The sequence below is a fragment of the Theropithecus gelada genome, chromosome 3, assembly GCF_003255815.1.
Source record: "Theropithecus gelada isolate Dixy chromosome 3, Tgel_1.0, whole genome shotgun sequence".
Lineage (NCBI taxonomy): Eukaryota > Metazoa > Chordata > Mammalia > Primates > Cercopithecidae > Theropithecus > Theropithecus gelada.
The window spans coordinates 96213202-96230787 of NC_037670.1; the positions used below are offsets into that span (position 1 = coordinate 96213202).

Sequence of the window (17586 nt, forward strand, 5' to 3'; positions counted from 1 at the left end):
GTCCCAAAAGGTGTCTAAAATGCATCCAAAAATTTTGACCAGAAATAGAAAGAAGAAGAAATGTAATAATCTCTGAAAACTTTCAAATTGTAAAAATAAACAGAATGTTGCCTTACTAATCTTTACTACAAACTCATGAGGAAGGAGTATATTATTATCTTATTTTAAGATGATGAAACTGAGGCTCAGAAAGGTTAAGTAATTTACCCAAGATTATACAGCTAGTACATGGTGGAACTGGGTAGGCTTTGACCCAGGCTCCACAGTCCCTGCTGGAAACCACTGCACCTTACTAATGTTCAGGACAGGAAGCTGAACTGTCCAGCTCAGCTCATTCTCAGACTTGGCTGGAGCCTTGGCCTGCCTTGTTCTACCCACCTGATCTAACTTGACCTCTCAAGTTTTCTGGGTTCTTCTCAACGGTTGGTCTAACCGGGCTGCCATCTCTTAAGCTAGTTTTGAGTTCCAGGCACTGTCCTGTCTTTTCCCCACCTCTTACGTGGTGTTCTTACGTTTTTTATAGGACTTTTCAGCAGAACCTAGATAGATTTATATGGTCACCAATCAATCCAAACTAAAAAGAAGATCCAACCCCGGCACTAAGCAGCATCATGCATAAGTAACTGTACTTGTTCTTGGCTTCTTCCACTCTTCCTTTCAGCATTCCTTTTTCTCCTCCTGGCATCTTCTTAACCCTGACCATCCCAATGTCCTCTTTTTCTGCACACTTCCTTTCTTTTCACATGCTCTGGAGTCCCATTTCTGCGTGTTCCAGAGGTAAACTATTGTATTCTCCCCACAGATTAATACATTAGCCATCTCAGGGTATTTCTTTTAAATTAGAAGATTATAATCAATGACGCTCTAATTGTTGACTTTAACATCCTTGAATACATATGTGCGATCTGAGAAAACTTTTGAATGTTCCTCAAATTATGCTTCATAACAACTCATTATTATTAGCTTATGAATCAGTTTTGGGGACTGAGTTGTAAAAACAGGTTTTCTCCTCTGCTCTCACACACAACACAGAAGACTTTTTTGACCAAATGTGTGGGGCTTTACCCCCACATACCATGCCATGCAAGCAACTAATTATGCAGCAGACACCAAGTGTGTGTCCTCCAGTTGAATTTCTGCACCATCTACCTGGAGATCGCATCAGATCTTACAGGTTCGGAGCTCAATCCCGCAAGACTGCCCCCCCACCCCACTTCTGATGCCAATTGCAAGCCCCAGGTTGTTTTACCTGTGCTTCTGACCAACTGGCTATAAATTGGGGTCCCCATTACCCCCTCCCTGGACTTGCAATTTGCTAGAGTGGCTCACAGACCTCAGTGAAACACTTTCATTTACTTTTTTTTTTTTTTTTAATAAAGGATATTACAAAGGATACAGATGAAGAGCTACATAGGGCAAGGTATGGGGGAAGGGATGCAGAGCTTCCATGCCCTCCCCAGGGGTACTACCCTCCAGGACCTTCCATGTGTTCAGCTATCCGGAAACTCTCTGAACCCAGTCTTTTAGGATTTGTATGAAAGCTTTGTTACATAGGCATAATTGATTAAATCATTGGCCATTGGTGATCAGTTTAACCTTCAGGCCCTCTCCCCTCCTGGAAGTAGGGCTCCTGGGAAGCAGAAGTCCCAACCTTCTAATTTTTCCTTAGTGTTTTCGATGACCAGCCCCCATCCTGAAGCTGCCTGGGAGCTGCCAACCATCAGTCACACAAAAAGATGCTTATCACTTTGAAGATTCCAAGGATTTGGGGAGTTGTATGCCAGGAAATCAGGACTGGGACTAAATATATATTTCATAACATCACAGGGACGTCCATTAAACCCAAATAGTGTCATCAATATAAAGAATGGTGTCAAAAAGTGTGTTATTATTGGCTCGTAGGTGGCCATTTGGTTCTGGTGTCTTCATGTGATCTCTGTCTATGTGCATATGTCTAGTCTCTGGCTTTCTTTGTCCTAGTCTCCTTTTGTTATAAAGATTTTAGTCATATTGGATTAGGTCCCACCCTAATGACCCATTTTAGCTTAATCACCTCTTTAAATGCCCTGTTCCCACATACAGCCACATTCTGAGGGACTGGGAATTAGGGCTTGAACATATGAATTTGAGGGAGACACAATTCAGTTCATAACAAAAAGCTAACAAAAAAGTCAAACAAATATAAACTCCAGGGAATTGAAGGAAGTATAATCAAGGAAAACATAAAGCTGAATACATGGCTTAGCTCTGAATAGCATATTTTGTCATAACAATATACCAGTGAATATTGATTTAACCAAAATTACAATACAACCACATCAGGAGAATGGGGAATGGAAAGTATGCATGTGTGTGGTAGAAGTGAGGGCAGGAAAGAGAAAGAATTAAATGCTCATTTCCTTAGTGAAAATTCAATAGCTATTTTCTAGAAAAGAAAAATCAAGAAGTAGCAGCAATACCAGCAAGTGACTTAGAGAAAAGCTGATAAGTAACAAAAGATCACTTAAAAGAATTGAAAGTTGTTGCAACTGGGAAATGACGAGTGAGGGCAGATGTGCACAACCCTTGCTAACTTAGAGAATTAGCCAATTCTTTCAACTAATATTATATGTTTATATAGCTATGTTAAGAACAACATGAAGAAAAGGAGTAAGGAGGTTGGGTCTTACTGTTTATTCTGTGACTACTGTGTGCAAGTTTCTTTGATTAGTACTTTACACTTGTCATCTCATTTATTTTTCATGCCAACCCCGGAAGCAGTCTGAAAGAATAAATACCCCATATTGTCTAAGAAGAACATCGTTTTAGAGATATTATGTGATTTGCTATATATTATTAGCTGGTTAGTGATAGGACCATTGCTATACTCCAGTTCTCAGTTCTACATCATTTTTGATTTTATTTTTTGAGATAGGGTCTCACTGTGTTGCCCAGGTTGGAGTGAAGTGGTGCGATCACAGCCACTGCAGCCTCACCCTCCTGGACTCAAGCATCCTCCCACCTCAGCCTCCCAAGTAGCTGGGACTACAGGCACACACCACCATGCATGGCTAATTTTAAAAATTTTCATGGAGATGTGGTCTGACTGTGTTTCTCAGACTGGTCTTAGACTCCTGGACTCAAGCAACCCTCTAATCATGGCCTCCCAAAGTACTGGGATTACAGGCATGAGCCACCTCACCTGAAAACATCTGTTAATTTAACAACTATCGTTTCCTGGTACTCTAACAGGAATCATTAATGCAGGTATTAGTACTATTCCTTTTACTTTTATCTTTCTAAACATTAATAAAAGATGGGATACACTTGTACCTTTTTGGCTGTGTAGCATCTAAAACTCCTCCCCACAATTCAAGGATTTCTTGTCTAATAAGTCTTGGTGGCAATCAGAAACTACACCCCATTATACAAGATATTTGCTTTTCCAGACTTCTGGCAGGTAGGGCATGAATTCATGACCTTGATGCACCCACTCTGAACTTCTAATCAAGAACTAGTCATACAAAGAAGCGGAGACAGTTGAAAGTTAATTCTGGTGGTGGTAGAGATGGAGAGAAAAAATATTGCTTTCCATAGCAGTGGAAATGGTGACAGTGGATGTGTCCAGTGGCTGGTGCTGGTGACACCAACAGTACAAGCCACTGCTTCTATTGTTGATTGTTTTTCCACAAACAGGGTTTGTGGAAAGTGGTTCTGTGACATGGTTTTGACCATGGCTCCCTTTGATTTTGAGAACTTTCTGAACTTGATTCTCAAGCTCCATAATAGCTATCCAATATCTTGTCAATAAATTATTTTTCTGCTTAAATTGGCCAAAGCATGCTTCTGTCACATGAACTTCTGTTACCTTAACTAGTACTCATGCAAAGAAATATTCTTAGCCATGATGTCCAATAAACAGAAACGGACATTTTCAAATGAACAAAAAGTAAAATACTAAACAAAATATTATCAACTTGCCCTCCTCAAATTTATAAGTGGTGACTAATTACATGCCATTTGGATTCACTGACAAAATGAAAATATTGTATTTATGAGAAAATATTAGACTTTTAATTTACTTATTCTTCCACTCAGCAAACATTTGTTGAGCATCTACTATGTGCCAGACTCTGTGCTAAGTTCTGGGGGAACAGCCATGAAGAAAATAGACAAAAATCTCTGCTCTTATTGTAGTAGGGAAAGATTAAATAAATAATACATACAATGAGTAAATTATATATTACGACCTAAGTTGATAAGTGCTATGTGAAAAAAATGAAACTTGGAGATTGTGTTGCGGGATCTTTGGGGTATTGCTTCACCAGCCGGAAACCTCTATGGCCAGTGGTGCCTTTGCCTGAGTTTCGTTCTGGCCTGCTGGGCTGGTTCTGCCCAATCAGCCTGGAAGGCTGTGCTCAGCTCCTGCTGCCAGCTTAGATCCCATGCCTGTCAAGGGTGAGCCAGGCAGAGAGCACTGAGAGGCGTGTGAGCAAGTGTGGGGTCCAGTCAGCTGTAGCAGGACAGGCAGCTCCAGGGGTTGGCATGGGCGCCAGCTTCCTGTGAGGCTGTGGTTGGACCAGGTGTGTCATAAGCAGCTTCCACGACTGACACGGGAATGTGGCGTGGTATCCAGAAGTTTGAAGATGCCAGGAACTGCAGAACCCTAAAGAGGGTGTCACAGCCCTGGTTTGGGGAGCTCCTAGGTCTGGGTTTCCCAAAGGGACTCAACTTTTCTCTCCTTCTCTCTTCTCTCCTTCTCTCTTGTCTCCTTCTAGTCACCCACAATGCGACAGGCAAGGGGGGTGTTTTCAGCCCTGTTTGTGTTATGGCTCTTTTAGCCCCGCCATTCAGTGAGTCTCAAGTTCTTGTCCTACATCCAGGAAGAATGAATTACACAGACAACTGGAGGGTATGCAAGACAAAGGGTAGCTTTACTGAGCAATAGAACACCTTAGAGAAGACGTGCAGTGGGCAGCTCCTGTCCATAGCAAGGGTGCCCCAACAAGTGTCCAGCTCTCAGCAGAGAAGATAGCTCCTCTCTGCAGCTGGTCATCCTGTTGTCTCCTCAAGTCTGACTGAGTTCAGGGCTTTTATTGGCCTTAGCGGGGAGGAAGTGCTTGCTGATTGGTTCATGGGCAGCCACAGGCAGGCCTGCAAAAGGTACCACAAGTTTTCAGTCTGGTCCTTGAGACTGGAAGCCCAGCCCTCAGCCTTTAGGCCCTCTCCAACTTGAAGGTGGGGGCTTCACCGGGGACCTGCCACCTTCTGCCCAGGAGCCTGTGCACCTCCTGCCACTGGTCATGGAGCTCAGGCTGTTCATGTCAAGGGGCACCTGCAGGTCAGTGCCCAGCTGCCCTCAGCTCCTCTTTAGCCTCCCTCCCACACTTCTTGGTGCCCAAAGTCTGGAGGGGGCCGAGGTGGCAGGGGGCTGGCATACCAGCATTGCTTGAGTGTGTGTACACCCAGCCAGGTTGTGATAGCTCCCGGGCTAGGGCTCAACTTTGCTCTGTTATCGGAGTGGGTGCTGACAACAGGGAGAAGCCAGACAGCAGGAGGAGGCACTTCTGAGCCTGTGGGTGTAAGAGGGGCCTTCCTGGGTGCAGGGAGATGCATGGATCCACAGTGGCAGTTTGGGCAGCTGCAGCTATGCCTGGGAGGATGGGGCTCCTGCCTACTCCCAGCTCCCAAGAGCACCAGGGTACCCAGTTTGCAGCCATGGCTTGGGCAGCTGCAGTTGTGCCTGGGGAGCTCCCACCGTCTCTGTGGAATATGGCACCACCCCAGTCCCAGCTCTGCTTTGGGACCCCTCTCTTCCCCCCACTCCGTGCCCAACCACACTGCTCCTCCACCAGTGGGTGACTTGGCCTGGCCCCACTGCGGCAGCTCCCAGGGTGGCAGGCTCTGTTGGGGTCCCCCAGGGTTGGGCTCTAGGACCTTTCCACCTCCCCTCCCTGTTTTCCTGGCTGTGTCTTCAGCTGGGTAATCACAGGTTCCCAAGATATGGCAAGGAGTGAGGTTAAGACCACAGTGGAGGCTCTGGGCCTGGGAGCGGGTCCTGTCTGGCTGTGCGAGGGTGGAGGTGGTACAATTGGATGGGGGGCACCACTGCTGCTCCCACAGCTGCTCCTGCTGCCACTGTCCACACCTCCCTGGTGCAGCTGGTGTAATGTCAGCAGCTGCTCCAAACGGCCTGCCGCCGCCATCAATTGGAAGTGGTAGAGTGAGGTAGTGTTACATTTTAGTGGGGTGGGACAGAGTAGGCCTTATGGAGGAGGCAATGTTTGAACAGACTGTTGATCACAGGGAGGGAGAGGGCCACTGGAATGTCTGTAGGAACAGCACTGGGGACAAGCCAGTGCACAGATCCCGAGACAGTGTAGTGCCTGGGGTGGCTAAACCAGAATGAGCCAGGGAGAGATGGCAGGTAATAAGGTCAGAGAGAGAACCAGAGGCCCAATGTGTATAGGACCTTGTTGGTTACTGTAAGAAGTTGGCTGAATGTAGCAGAAAACCATCAGAGGTTTTGAGCAGAGGAGTAACATGTTTTCACTTCGGTTTCCACAGATCACTCTGCTGCTGTATTGAATGATTCTCAGTGGAGGTAGGGGGGGAGTTTTGCCCCCTAGGGAGCATTTGACAATATCTGGAAATATTTTTGCTTGCCACTCCTGGGGAGCATCTCCTGGCATTAATGGGTAGAAGCCAGGGATGCTGCTGAGCACCCTAAAATGCACAGGACATACTCCACCACCAAGAATTATCCAGGTCAGGCCGGGCGCGGTGGCTCACGCCAGCATTTGCAGAGGCCGAGACAGGTGGATCACGAGGTCAGGGGATCGAGACCATCCTGGCTAACACGGTGAAACCCCATCTCTACTAAAAATACAAAAATGTTAGCCGGGCATACTGGTGCGCGCCTGTAGTCCCAGCTACTCAGGAGGCTGAGGCAGGAGAATGGCGTCAACCGGGGAGGCGGAGCGTGCAATGAGCCGAGATAGCCCCACTGCACTCCAGCCTGGGCGACAGAGCCAGGCTCCATCTCAAAAAAAAAAGAATTATCACAATAGCAGCAAGGTTGAAAAACCGTAGGGGTAAAGACGCATTCATAGAACAGTGATTAAACGACATGATGAAATTCTGAAAAATTCTGGACTTATGTGTTAATTAAAAGGGTATGTTATTGTATGTTTAGTAGTGAAATTCCAATATGCACTAAATTTACATAGAACGTGAAACATTAGTTGGGAAGCATTTTAATAATATACCCTGAATTATATAGGAGTAAAAAAAGAAACATTTCAATGTACTTTTAAAATTTCTAAGTTTATTTTTATGGTGTTCTTATCCAATAAATTAAAACAATGCATTCATTTCTATCTTAGTTTAAAATATATACAGTACTTACACAGTCTATACCTTAAAAATATTCAGAAGTAACTATTTTTAACCAACCCAGACTTTCATTCTCATGTTTTCCCCTCTCTTTTCCGACATGCTAAAATATTTGCACCTGTTCTTTCCAAAAATAGGGTTTTTTTTGGTTAAATCATTAAAAACCATAACTAGATATGTATTGTACATATCTTCAAATTTCACAACCATGCAGTGAAGTGTTATTTAGATTATTTATATTTATTTGCTTTTTAAAGAAGTTTTTAAATATGGAGCAAAATACAATTTTTTTAACAAAGTTGACACCAAGGATATAATTAATATTGCCCTAAGGTAACAGAAACACATAAGAGCCCAAAATATATGGAATGTATGCCAATTTATTTTGTTTTTTTAATGGCTCTTACATCCCAGAGTGGAGTTTGTACTGCTCTAAATAGTTTTTGGAACAAGGTATTGTATGTATAAATGAATAAACAAATACATATACCCAAACTTAATAAACAAATAAATCTGATTAAAGAGGCCAACAGAAATTCCATGATACAAAGCATGTTGTAAATCTACCGAAAAAGTATGGCCATTCAAATAATTCTTTATCAAATATTTGTAACAGCACATTAAAAATAATTATTTCAATTTCCAAAGTATGATTTGCTAATTTTATAAACCAATATTTCTTCCTAAAATACATACATTTGTGCTATTTGCTGAATTCTCAATATGCACTTCATGTCTAGGAGCTTGGAAATCATAACAGCATAGAAGATTGAGCCTAAGACATTTCTTAAAACATTTACTCTTTATTTTTATTTTATTTTTCCTTAAGTTCTGGGATACATGTGCAGAACGTGCAGCTTTGTTACATAGGTATACATGTGGCATGGTGGTTTGCTGTACAGATCAACCCGTCATCTAGGTTTTGAGTCCTGCATGCATTAGGTATTTGTCCTAATGTTAAAGCATTTATTCCAATCTGACCATTCTCTAGTCAGTGTGAGTGATGTTATTATAAATATTTCAATTATTCTTTATATAATGATGTTTGTAAACAATGACTTTGCCAGAAGCATCTTTTTATGTAAACTGAATTTATAAAATTTGTTAACTATTGGTTTTTGCTGCACAGCAGGAACCCAGATTCCATTTTGAATAGTTGTTTGGTGAGGCATTAGACAGGTTCTTCATTGAGACGAAATGAAATATACCAAGGTACTGTTGTACTTCCAGAAACAGAAGGATATTAACATTGTGGCATCAATATTATGAATGCATAGTCATTATTGGACATCCATAAAAGAAAATTTTTGAAGTAATGAGCAAAGACAGAAGGTGATTATATATATGTGCCATATAAATTGTTGTGTAAAATATAGGTCACTTAGGTCATTTATCTGAGCCAAACTCAACCTTTCATGAGAGGCTGGAAAGAATGAATTCGTGGACCTGAAATTCTCTGGGTCAGACTTGTTAGAGAATGAAACGAGGAAGGGAGACTTTAGACCTAAGAGCAGCTGCCTCCCACTAATTATGTCAGCGGGTGTTAGGAAAACATGATCTCAATAAGGAGGAGATGCAGCACTAATGAACATCTACACAATATGAAGCTAAACAAGCCCTCAGAGCATAATGAAAGAAGTAGAGTTGCCAAAGCAAACCTAGGAAAGTTAGGACATTGGAGGTCCTTAGAAATAAACCTGTGCATTTTCATCAGCTAGTTCACGTTTGGACCAGAAGCTCAAGTTTTATCACCCACTAGATAATGATTTGAAGAAATACGTAGCCTTCCAGCATAATAGGCTTCAAATTTACCAAATTACATTCATTGCCTTCAAAGACAACTGTGTTGTCTCATTCCAGGCAGCTAGCAAATACAGTGTACTTGCTAGGAGCAGAGCCACTCCCTTTACCCCTCCTAATTTTATCACTAGAGCAGGGATCATCACATTTATTGTTAAATTCTGTAGCAGCTTAATGCAAGTACAGAATAAGCTGTATCCAAGTAGGATGCTTTGGGCTCCAAGTAACTTTTAAGCCCAACTCAAATTGGCAAATAAAGAAAGTTCATTAATTGTCTCACATATCACCAAGCGCAGAAGTTGTGATAGCCTTAGTCTTGGCATCTCCATGAATCTCCGGGCTCTGCCTTTCTCCAAGTGTTGGATTCATCAAGTTCATAGGATAGTTACTTCCTGCCTTCATATCCAGGTAAGAAAACATCCAGAAGCAAAAGTACTCTTCTAATACTCCCTTTTAGGAATAAGAAAGCCTCTCCCAGGAACCTCCCAGCAAATGTGCCCTGGTCTCTATTACAGTTGGGTTAGATGCCTGTTCATTGATTAGTCACTCACCAGAAGAGTGGGATTATTCTGGTTGGCTTAGACAGTTCAGGATCCACCCATGGACCTGGGTGGGGCCACCTACTTGAGTAGAATGGAGGAGGAGTATGTACCAAAACTCAAACCCAAATTCTGTTGGACAGGAAGAAGGAACGAATGGACATGAGTGGACAACAAATAATGACCTCATATACTTCAATAAATATTGTGGATTGAATAAGTGAATAAACAAAAAAAAAATGCATTCCCTTTATTTTACTCCTTTTGCCTTATTTTTTCCTGAATAGAGGGTAGCTAAAATATTCACTAATGTAAGAATAATGCTGGTCAGGAATTCAGATCATTCTTAACAATGTGTTATAACTCTAAATATATTCATATCTCAGGGTTAATGTTTTTCACAAATCTCTATCTCATTTCTACAGTGGCACAGTTTCCTCTTAGTGGTCAATCTAGTATAATCTAGATTTTAAAGAAAACTCATAATAAAAACTTTATATATGAACTTTGATGAAATATTATAATAGTTAATATGCCTGTTAGAGTTTGGGATCTGAATAAGACTTTAATTTTTGATGGGGTATGACTACTTAGGTAGCTTAGCACCCAGTCAATTATTGATCAACAAGAAAACTCACATTAGCTCATTTACTTATCCCGCGAGCACTCAAAAGCTGTTTTGGGTATGAAATCCTTTCAGTACTACATGGACTAAACAAGTCTCTTTTATAAAGAACAAATTAAGTGATAGTGATTTTAGAAATGTGAAATGAAAATAAATCTCAGGATCCCAATAGCACTAAACCAAAGGGAAAAATCAAACTAGGAATTACTTAGGTCAAACCTCCCTCCCATTCTATTCCTAAAGAAGATAGCTACTAAGATTTAAAAAAAAGCTACACAGCTCTCTCACAATTTGTCCACAAGGAAATTCTTTGGGGACAAAGGACACAGAACTCAAAGTCCTTCCTCTGCTCACTGAGATAGATGCATATCTGATTGCTTCCCTTGGAAAGGCTTATCAGGAACTCAAAAGAACGCAGCCATTTGTCTTTTATCTACCCATAACCTGGAAGCCCTCTTCAGGTTACAGGTGGAAAATTGATTGATGTCTACTCTCCCTAAAATGCATAAACCAAGCTGTGCCTGGACCACCTTGGGCCCATGTTGTCAGGACCACCTGAGGCTTTGTCATGGGCACATGTCCTTAACCCTGGCAAAATAAACTTTCTAAATTGATTGAGACCTGTCTCAGATATTTGGGGTTCACAGAAATAATATAGTTTGTTGCATATAAATAATCCAGCACAAGAAAAAAATTCAGCCTTTTGTTGTATTCTTTCCTGCCCCACCCCTTCAAAACAAAAGAAAGTAAACCAGTTGACGGCGCATGCAATCCCTTTCTAAGCGCAGATGTATCTGCAAGTCCATTTTGTGAATATTCAATGAGTAGTTGGAAGTCAGATGGTATCCATTCCCAGAAATATTCCAAAAAAATTATAAAATCCCTAATTATACCTCTCCCTTCTAGACATTTGTACATGTTCTTTCCCTCCAAACTGGACACCATTGAACACCACAGGAACACACACTAAAAACAAAGATTAGTCACTTTTGCCATGCCTGATGATTTTCGTCTTTTTCTGACGGAAGTCGCACATTGTGACTGAGGATAAGTTTTGGCTCTGTGTGTGTGTGTGTGTGTGTGTGTGTGTGTGTTTGAGACGGAGTCTCACTCTGTCACCCAGTCTGGAAGGCAGTGGCACAATCTCGGCTCACTGCAACCTCTGCCTCCCGAGTTCAAGCAATTTTCTTCTTCAGCCTCGCGCGTAGCTGGGATTAGAGGTGCCTGCCACCACATCTAGCTAATTTTTGTATTTTTAGTAGAGACGGGGTTTCACTATGTTGGCCAGGCTGGTCTTGAACTCCTGACCTCGTGATCCACCCACCTCATCCTCCTAAAGTGCTGGGATTACAGGCATGAGCCACCACACATGGCCAGCAGTATGTTTTTTAAAAGCGTTTTGAATGTTTATGCCCTAAAGTAGTGTGTGCACTTTCCAGCTGTTAGCTGCCTGGGTCTTGAAGATATTTGTGTTTGTTCTCCTAGAAATTATTTCAAGCTTATGAGATTTATGCTTATAGTTAAGACCAAATCACTTTCATTTTCCATTTTCTACTTAGTTGATGTTTAAAAAGACTAAGAATGAAATAAAATATTGAAATATTTTTATAAACATGGCTGTTTATATCAGTGCTGAGATCTGGACGTACTACTTGACAGGCAGATGACTACTAAACACTCAATTTATTTCTTTTGTCAGTTAGTGTTTGAAAGTCTACATTCAAAATGCTAAGATTGGATTATCAATTTACTGTATAATGAACAAATACAAGCTGTCGGAAGATGAATTTTTGAAAGTTGCAAACAACCTAGTCACTAGCTTACTGTAATGATTGTCTGGGTTTGAATTTTAGTTCAGTCTTGCTCTTTTGCTTGGAAAAAGTTTTGAGTCCAACACTCAGGCTCTCACTGTGAGGGAGGGGTGGGAGAGCACTGCCTCCTTAGCCCTGGCCTTTAAGAGAAGCTTCAACAGCCACACTTGGTGATCTTGAGACATATTCCCTCATTTGGGGGCATGGTGGCCTGGTGCCTGACACTTCCTGAGGAAGTTAAATCAGCTTGGATAGTGTATTAGTCCATTTTCACACTGCTATAAAGAACTACCCAAGACTGGATCATTTATAAAGAAAAGAGGTTTAATTGACTCACAGTTCCACATGGCTGGGAAGTCCTCAGGAAACTTACAGTCATGGTATAAGGCGAAGCAAGGCACCTCTTACATGGTGGTAGGAGAGAAAGAGCATGAAGGAGGAAGTGCCACTTTAAAAACCATCAGATCTCATGAGAAATTCATTCACTATCATGTGAACAGCATGAGGGAAAGTGCCTCCATGATCCAATCACTTCCCACCAGGTCCCTCCCCTGACACATGGGGATTACAATATGAGATGAGACTCAGGTGGAGACACAGAGCCAAACCATATCATTTTGCCTCTGTCCCCTCCCAAATCTCATGTCTTTCTCACATTTCAAAACATAATCACGCCTTCCCAACAGTCCACCAAAGTCTTTTTTTTTTTTTTTTTTTTTTTTTTTTTGGAGACGGAGTCTCCCTCTGTCGCCCAGGCTGGAGTGCAGTGGCCGGATCTCAGCTCACTGCAAGCTCTGCCTCCTGGGTTCATGCCATTCTCCTGCCTCAGCCTCCCAAGTAGCTGGGACTACAGGCGCCCGCCACCTCGCCCGGCTATTTTTTTGTATTTTTTATTAGAGACGGGGTTTCACCGTGTTAGCCAGGATGGTCTCGATCTCCTGACCTCGTGATCCCCCCGTCTCAGCCTCCCAAAGTGCTGGGATTACAGGCTTGAGCCACCGCGCCCGGCTCAAAGTCTTAACTCATTTCAGCATTCACCCAAAAGTCCAAGTCCAAAGTCTCATCTGAGACAAGGCTAATCCCTTCCACCTATGAACCTGTAAAATGAAAAGCAATTTAGCTATTTCCAAGATACAGTGGAGGTACAGCCATTGGTAAATGTTCTCATTCCAAAGGAGAGAATTTGGTGAAAACAAAGGGGCCACAGGCCTCATGCAATTCTGAAACCAGGTGGGGCAGTCAGTCATTAAATCTTAAAACTCCAACATCTCTTTTGACTCCGTGTCTCACATCCAGGGCATGCTGATGCAAAGGGTGGGCTCCTATGGCCTTGGGCAGCTCTGCCCCTGTGGTCTTTCAGGGTACAATCCCAGAGATGCTTTCATGACCTGGCATTGAGTGCCTGTGGCTTTTCCAGGCACATGGTGCAAGCTGTTGGTGAAGCTACCATTCTAGGGTCTGGAGGAAGATGGCTCTCTTCTCACAACTCCACTAGGCAGTGCCCCAGTGGGGACTTTGTGTGAGGGCTCCAACCTCACATTTCCCCTCTGCATTGCCCTAGTGGAGGTTCTCCACGAGATCTCCACCCCTGCAGCAGACTTCTGCCTAAACATTCAGGCATTTCCATTTATCCTCTGAAATCTAGGTAGTTTCCAAAGCTTAACTCTTGTCTTCTGTGCACCTGCAGGCCCAACACCATGTGGAAATTGCCAAGGCTTGGGGCTTGCACCCTCTGAAGCAACAGCTCAATCTATACCTTGGCCCCTTTTAGCAGTTGGAGCTGGAGTGGCTGGGAAGCAGGGCATCAAGTCCTGGGGCTGCACAGAGCAGCAGGGCCCCGGGCCTGTGATGCCCTGAAGATCTCTGACATGCCCCAGAGACATTTTCCCCATTGTCTTGGCTATTAACATTTGACTCCTTGTTACTTATACAAATTTCTGTGACTGGCTTGAATTTCTCTCCAGAAAATGGGTTTTTCTTTCTTACCTAATGGTCAGGCTGTAAATTTTCTAAGCTTTTATGTTCTGCTTCCCTTTTAAATAAAAGTTTCAGTTTGAGATCATCTCTTTGTGAATGCATATAACTGAATGCTTTCAGAATCAGCCAGGTTAAATCTTGAACATGTTGCTGCTTAGAAATGTCTTCCACCCGATACTCTAAATCATTTATTTCAAGTTCAAAGTTCCACAGGTCTCTAGGGCAGGGGCAAAATGCCACCAGTCTCTTTGCTAAAGCATAGCATGAGTGACCTTTACTCCAGTTTCCAATAAGTTCCTCATCTCCATCTGAGATCACCTCAGCCTGGACCTCACTGTCCATATCACTATCAATATTGTGGTGAAAACCATTCAACAAGTCTTTAGGAAATTCCAAACTTTCCCATGTCTTCCTGTCTTCTTCTGAGCCCTTCCAAACTGCTCCACCAACTTCTGCCTACTACTCAGTTCCAAAGTTGCTTCCACATATTCAAGTTATCTTTATAGCAGTACCCGACTCTGCCAGTGCCAATTCTCTGTATTTGTCCATTTTCACACTGCTATAAAGAACTACCTGAGACTGGGTAATTTATATAGAAGACATGTTTAATTGACTCACCATTCCACATGGCTGGGAAGACCTCAGGAAACTTACAATCATGACAGAAGGTGAAGGGGAAGCAAAGCACATCTTACATGGTGGCAGGCGAGAAAGGGAGCAATGGAGGAAGTGCCACTTTAAAAACCATCAGATACTGTGAGAACTGACTCACTATCATGAGAGCAGCATGGAGGGAACCATCCCCATGATCCATCACCTCCCATCATATCCCTCCTTCAACATGTGGAGATTACAATTTGAGATGAGATTTGGGTGGAGACACAGAGCCAAACCACATCTGGTAGCAACTGGGAGGTACCAACCCTCTTGGCTTCTGATTGCAGGACAATGATATGTGAGTCTGAGGACTAGGTATGCTGACCTGGGGCATTGTATAAGGGATTCTGCACATGAGGGTGATTTGCCAAGGCCAAAAGACCCTCAGTTTTAAGTAGCCCTGGGATAAAGGTGAGGTGAGCCAGGAGTGGCCAGTGAAGAGGAGTCAGTGTTGGAGAGGCCTAGCAGAGGAACTTCTGAATAAGCCATAAACGGAACGATCAACTTTGAACATCTGTTAGTACTACAGGGTACAAAGCAAAGAACTTTGCTTCTCCCTTGCCTTTTTCCTACCAGTACACCACCCCATTCCATACCAAACCTGGAGAAGGCTGAAGTGGAGATAAGAAGGAAGGAAAACAGCCAACCATGGCTTTCTAGTTAATAAAGAAGGCAGGTGGCCATCTGCAGTCAGCCATAGCTGGATATAGATGGGGGCATATCTCATTTGTGATTGAAGATTGACAGTTGGCTATTATATTCTCATTTATGAACTGAGACTATGACTATGACTCAATGGGCTGTAAGATTTTGTATTACTTAAGAGAGATGAAAAAGGTTATGGGGCTGCCTGAGTTTTCTTTCAGGAGCCTTAGTAGGAATAGCTTCCACTAAGTGGACCTGATAGGACATGGGAGACAAAAGTAAAATTGCAATTTGATAGCACCTCACAGATTGTCCTTATTCAATGTATCTCGTGTGTGTATATGTGTATGTATACCAGATATATATATACACACACATATATGTATACACACACCAGACATATATGTACCAGATATATGTGTTTTATATTGGTTTCTTAGCTGAATTTAAATTTTAACAAAAAATATTAATACTTTTAAAGATTAGTTCTATTAGGAACATAAAATTAAGACAGTAGTTTAATTCTAGTAATTGAAAGATAAAATACAACACTACCTTGTTATGATGAAGCCATAAGTATTTTAATTTTTTAAACCTAGAGAGATCAATGACCTCTGTCAGTTCCCTGGAAAGAAAAAAAATGTGGACATTAGCAACAATCAGTTCACACGTAGGTAAGACTGGGCATGCAGTTAGTATGGCTTTGTAGTAACTAGAAGGTTCTCTCTCTCTTTGTCCTTTCAAAATTGTTGGCAAACTCACCTGCTTATTTCAGAAATTCCATCATTATAACTTCATTCATTTGGATTAAGATTTTGTCAGCTAATTAAAGCTAATACTTGAAGGGGAGCACTTTACCACATTAGCAAAAATTTACACCTCATTATGACTGAATTTATTGGAACCTTAATTCAAAACAAGTTTTACTGGGGAGAGGACAAAGGAAAAAAGTGAAGCTAATACTGTACTTTCAAGTAAATGTGGGAAACGTAGCTGGGTCCTGTTTCAATATCGTCTGTGGGTTATTACTGTGGGGCAATAACCTTGAAGTATTTAGCCAGACTGGACTCAGATGGAAATTGCAGGACACCAAGAGACAGACACTGTGTGAAGGGCTTTATTCTCCCTTTATTTATTAATTATAGGATTAAAATATTACCCACTTCTCTTGAATGGTATGAGATTCCACCTATCCAAGTGGTCTTGGTTCTTGTTCCTAAGGCAGCTCACTTATCAAAGGGGCAGTTGTGGGTTTGGGAGAGGGCACTGTCTGAGATAGTTGGTCATTTGATTGATGTGGCCTAGAGTAGTTGGATCTCTTATTTCTCAGGGCAGAAATTGTGGAACCCAAGTATGTATACATATACATATCTGTTTATTTATCAAATGCTTATAGATCACATATCGTTATCTGTTTATCAAATTCTTATAGATCACGTATTGTGTGCCAGGTACTTTTCAAAGCATAAAAATATCAATATTTACTATTATTACAGATATTAATTCATTTACGGTAAAATTTTATCACAACTATTTTTAACCTTGGGACGCTGAAGGAATAATATTTTTCTAATTTTTATAAAAACATACATTTTTTGAAAACATGCAAACATTTCTAAACAAAATAAACCTTTTTTCACTAACTTTTTATATTGAAAAATGTCAAACCTGAGAAAAGATGAACGAATAGTACAATGACCACTTGTATACCCATCATAATTTTTAACATATTGTCACATGCTTATCCTATCTATCTAATTTATATATTTATTGGTTGATAATTTTCTTGGTGAATCATTTGAAAATAAATTTGCAGGCTTATTGCAGGTGTCTCAGCTTAAGGAGTTCATCTTGTGTATCTCCTATATCAGGGCATTGTCCTGTGTAACCAAGATACCATCCTCACACCTAAGAAGATGAAATGGAATTCAGTAATTTAATCTAATATGCCATTCATGTTCAAAGTTTCCCTGTTGTTCCTACATTTCCTTTGGTGTTTTAAAATCTTGTATCCCATTAACATTCATGCATTGCATTTGGGGTGATGTAATCTTTGAGTCTTTTTAAAGGTAATCATCTTCTTTCCTTTTTCTCCCTTAACATTAGCTTTTTGGACTGGGCATGGTGGCTCACACCTGTAATCACAGCACTTTGGGAA

General features: G+C 41.7%; 1 protein-coding gene across 1 annotated transcript in view; it reads right to left on the minus strand.

The window, feature by feature from the left end:
• The window catches only part of LRRC72 (leucine rich repeat containing 72), a 50430-nt gene that overhangs the window by 23672 nt on the left and 9172 nt on the right, over positions 1 to 17586 (minus strand). Inside the window, exon 3 of the mRNA XM_025380724.1 lies at positions 15984 to 16053. Within this exon, the coding sequence (XP_025236509.1) occupies positions 15984 to 16053 (70 nt within the window). The remainder of the gene's footprint in view (positions 1 to 15983; positions 16054 to 17586) is intronic.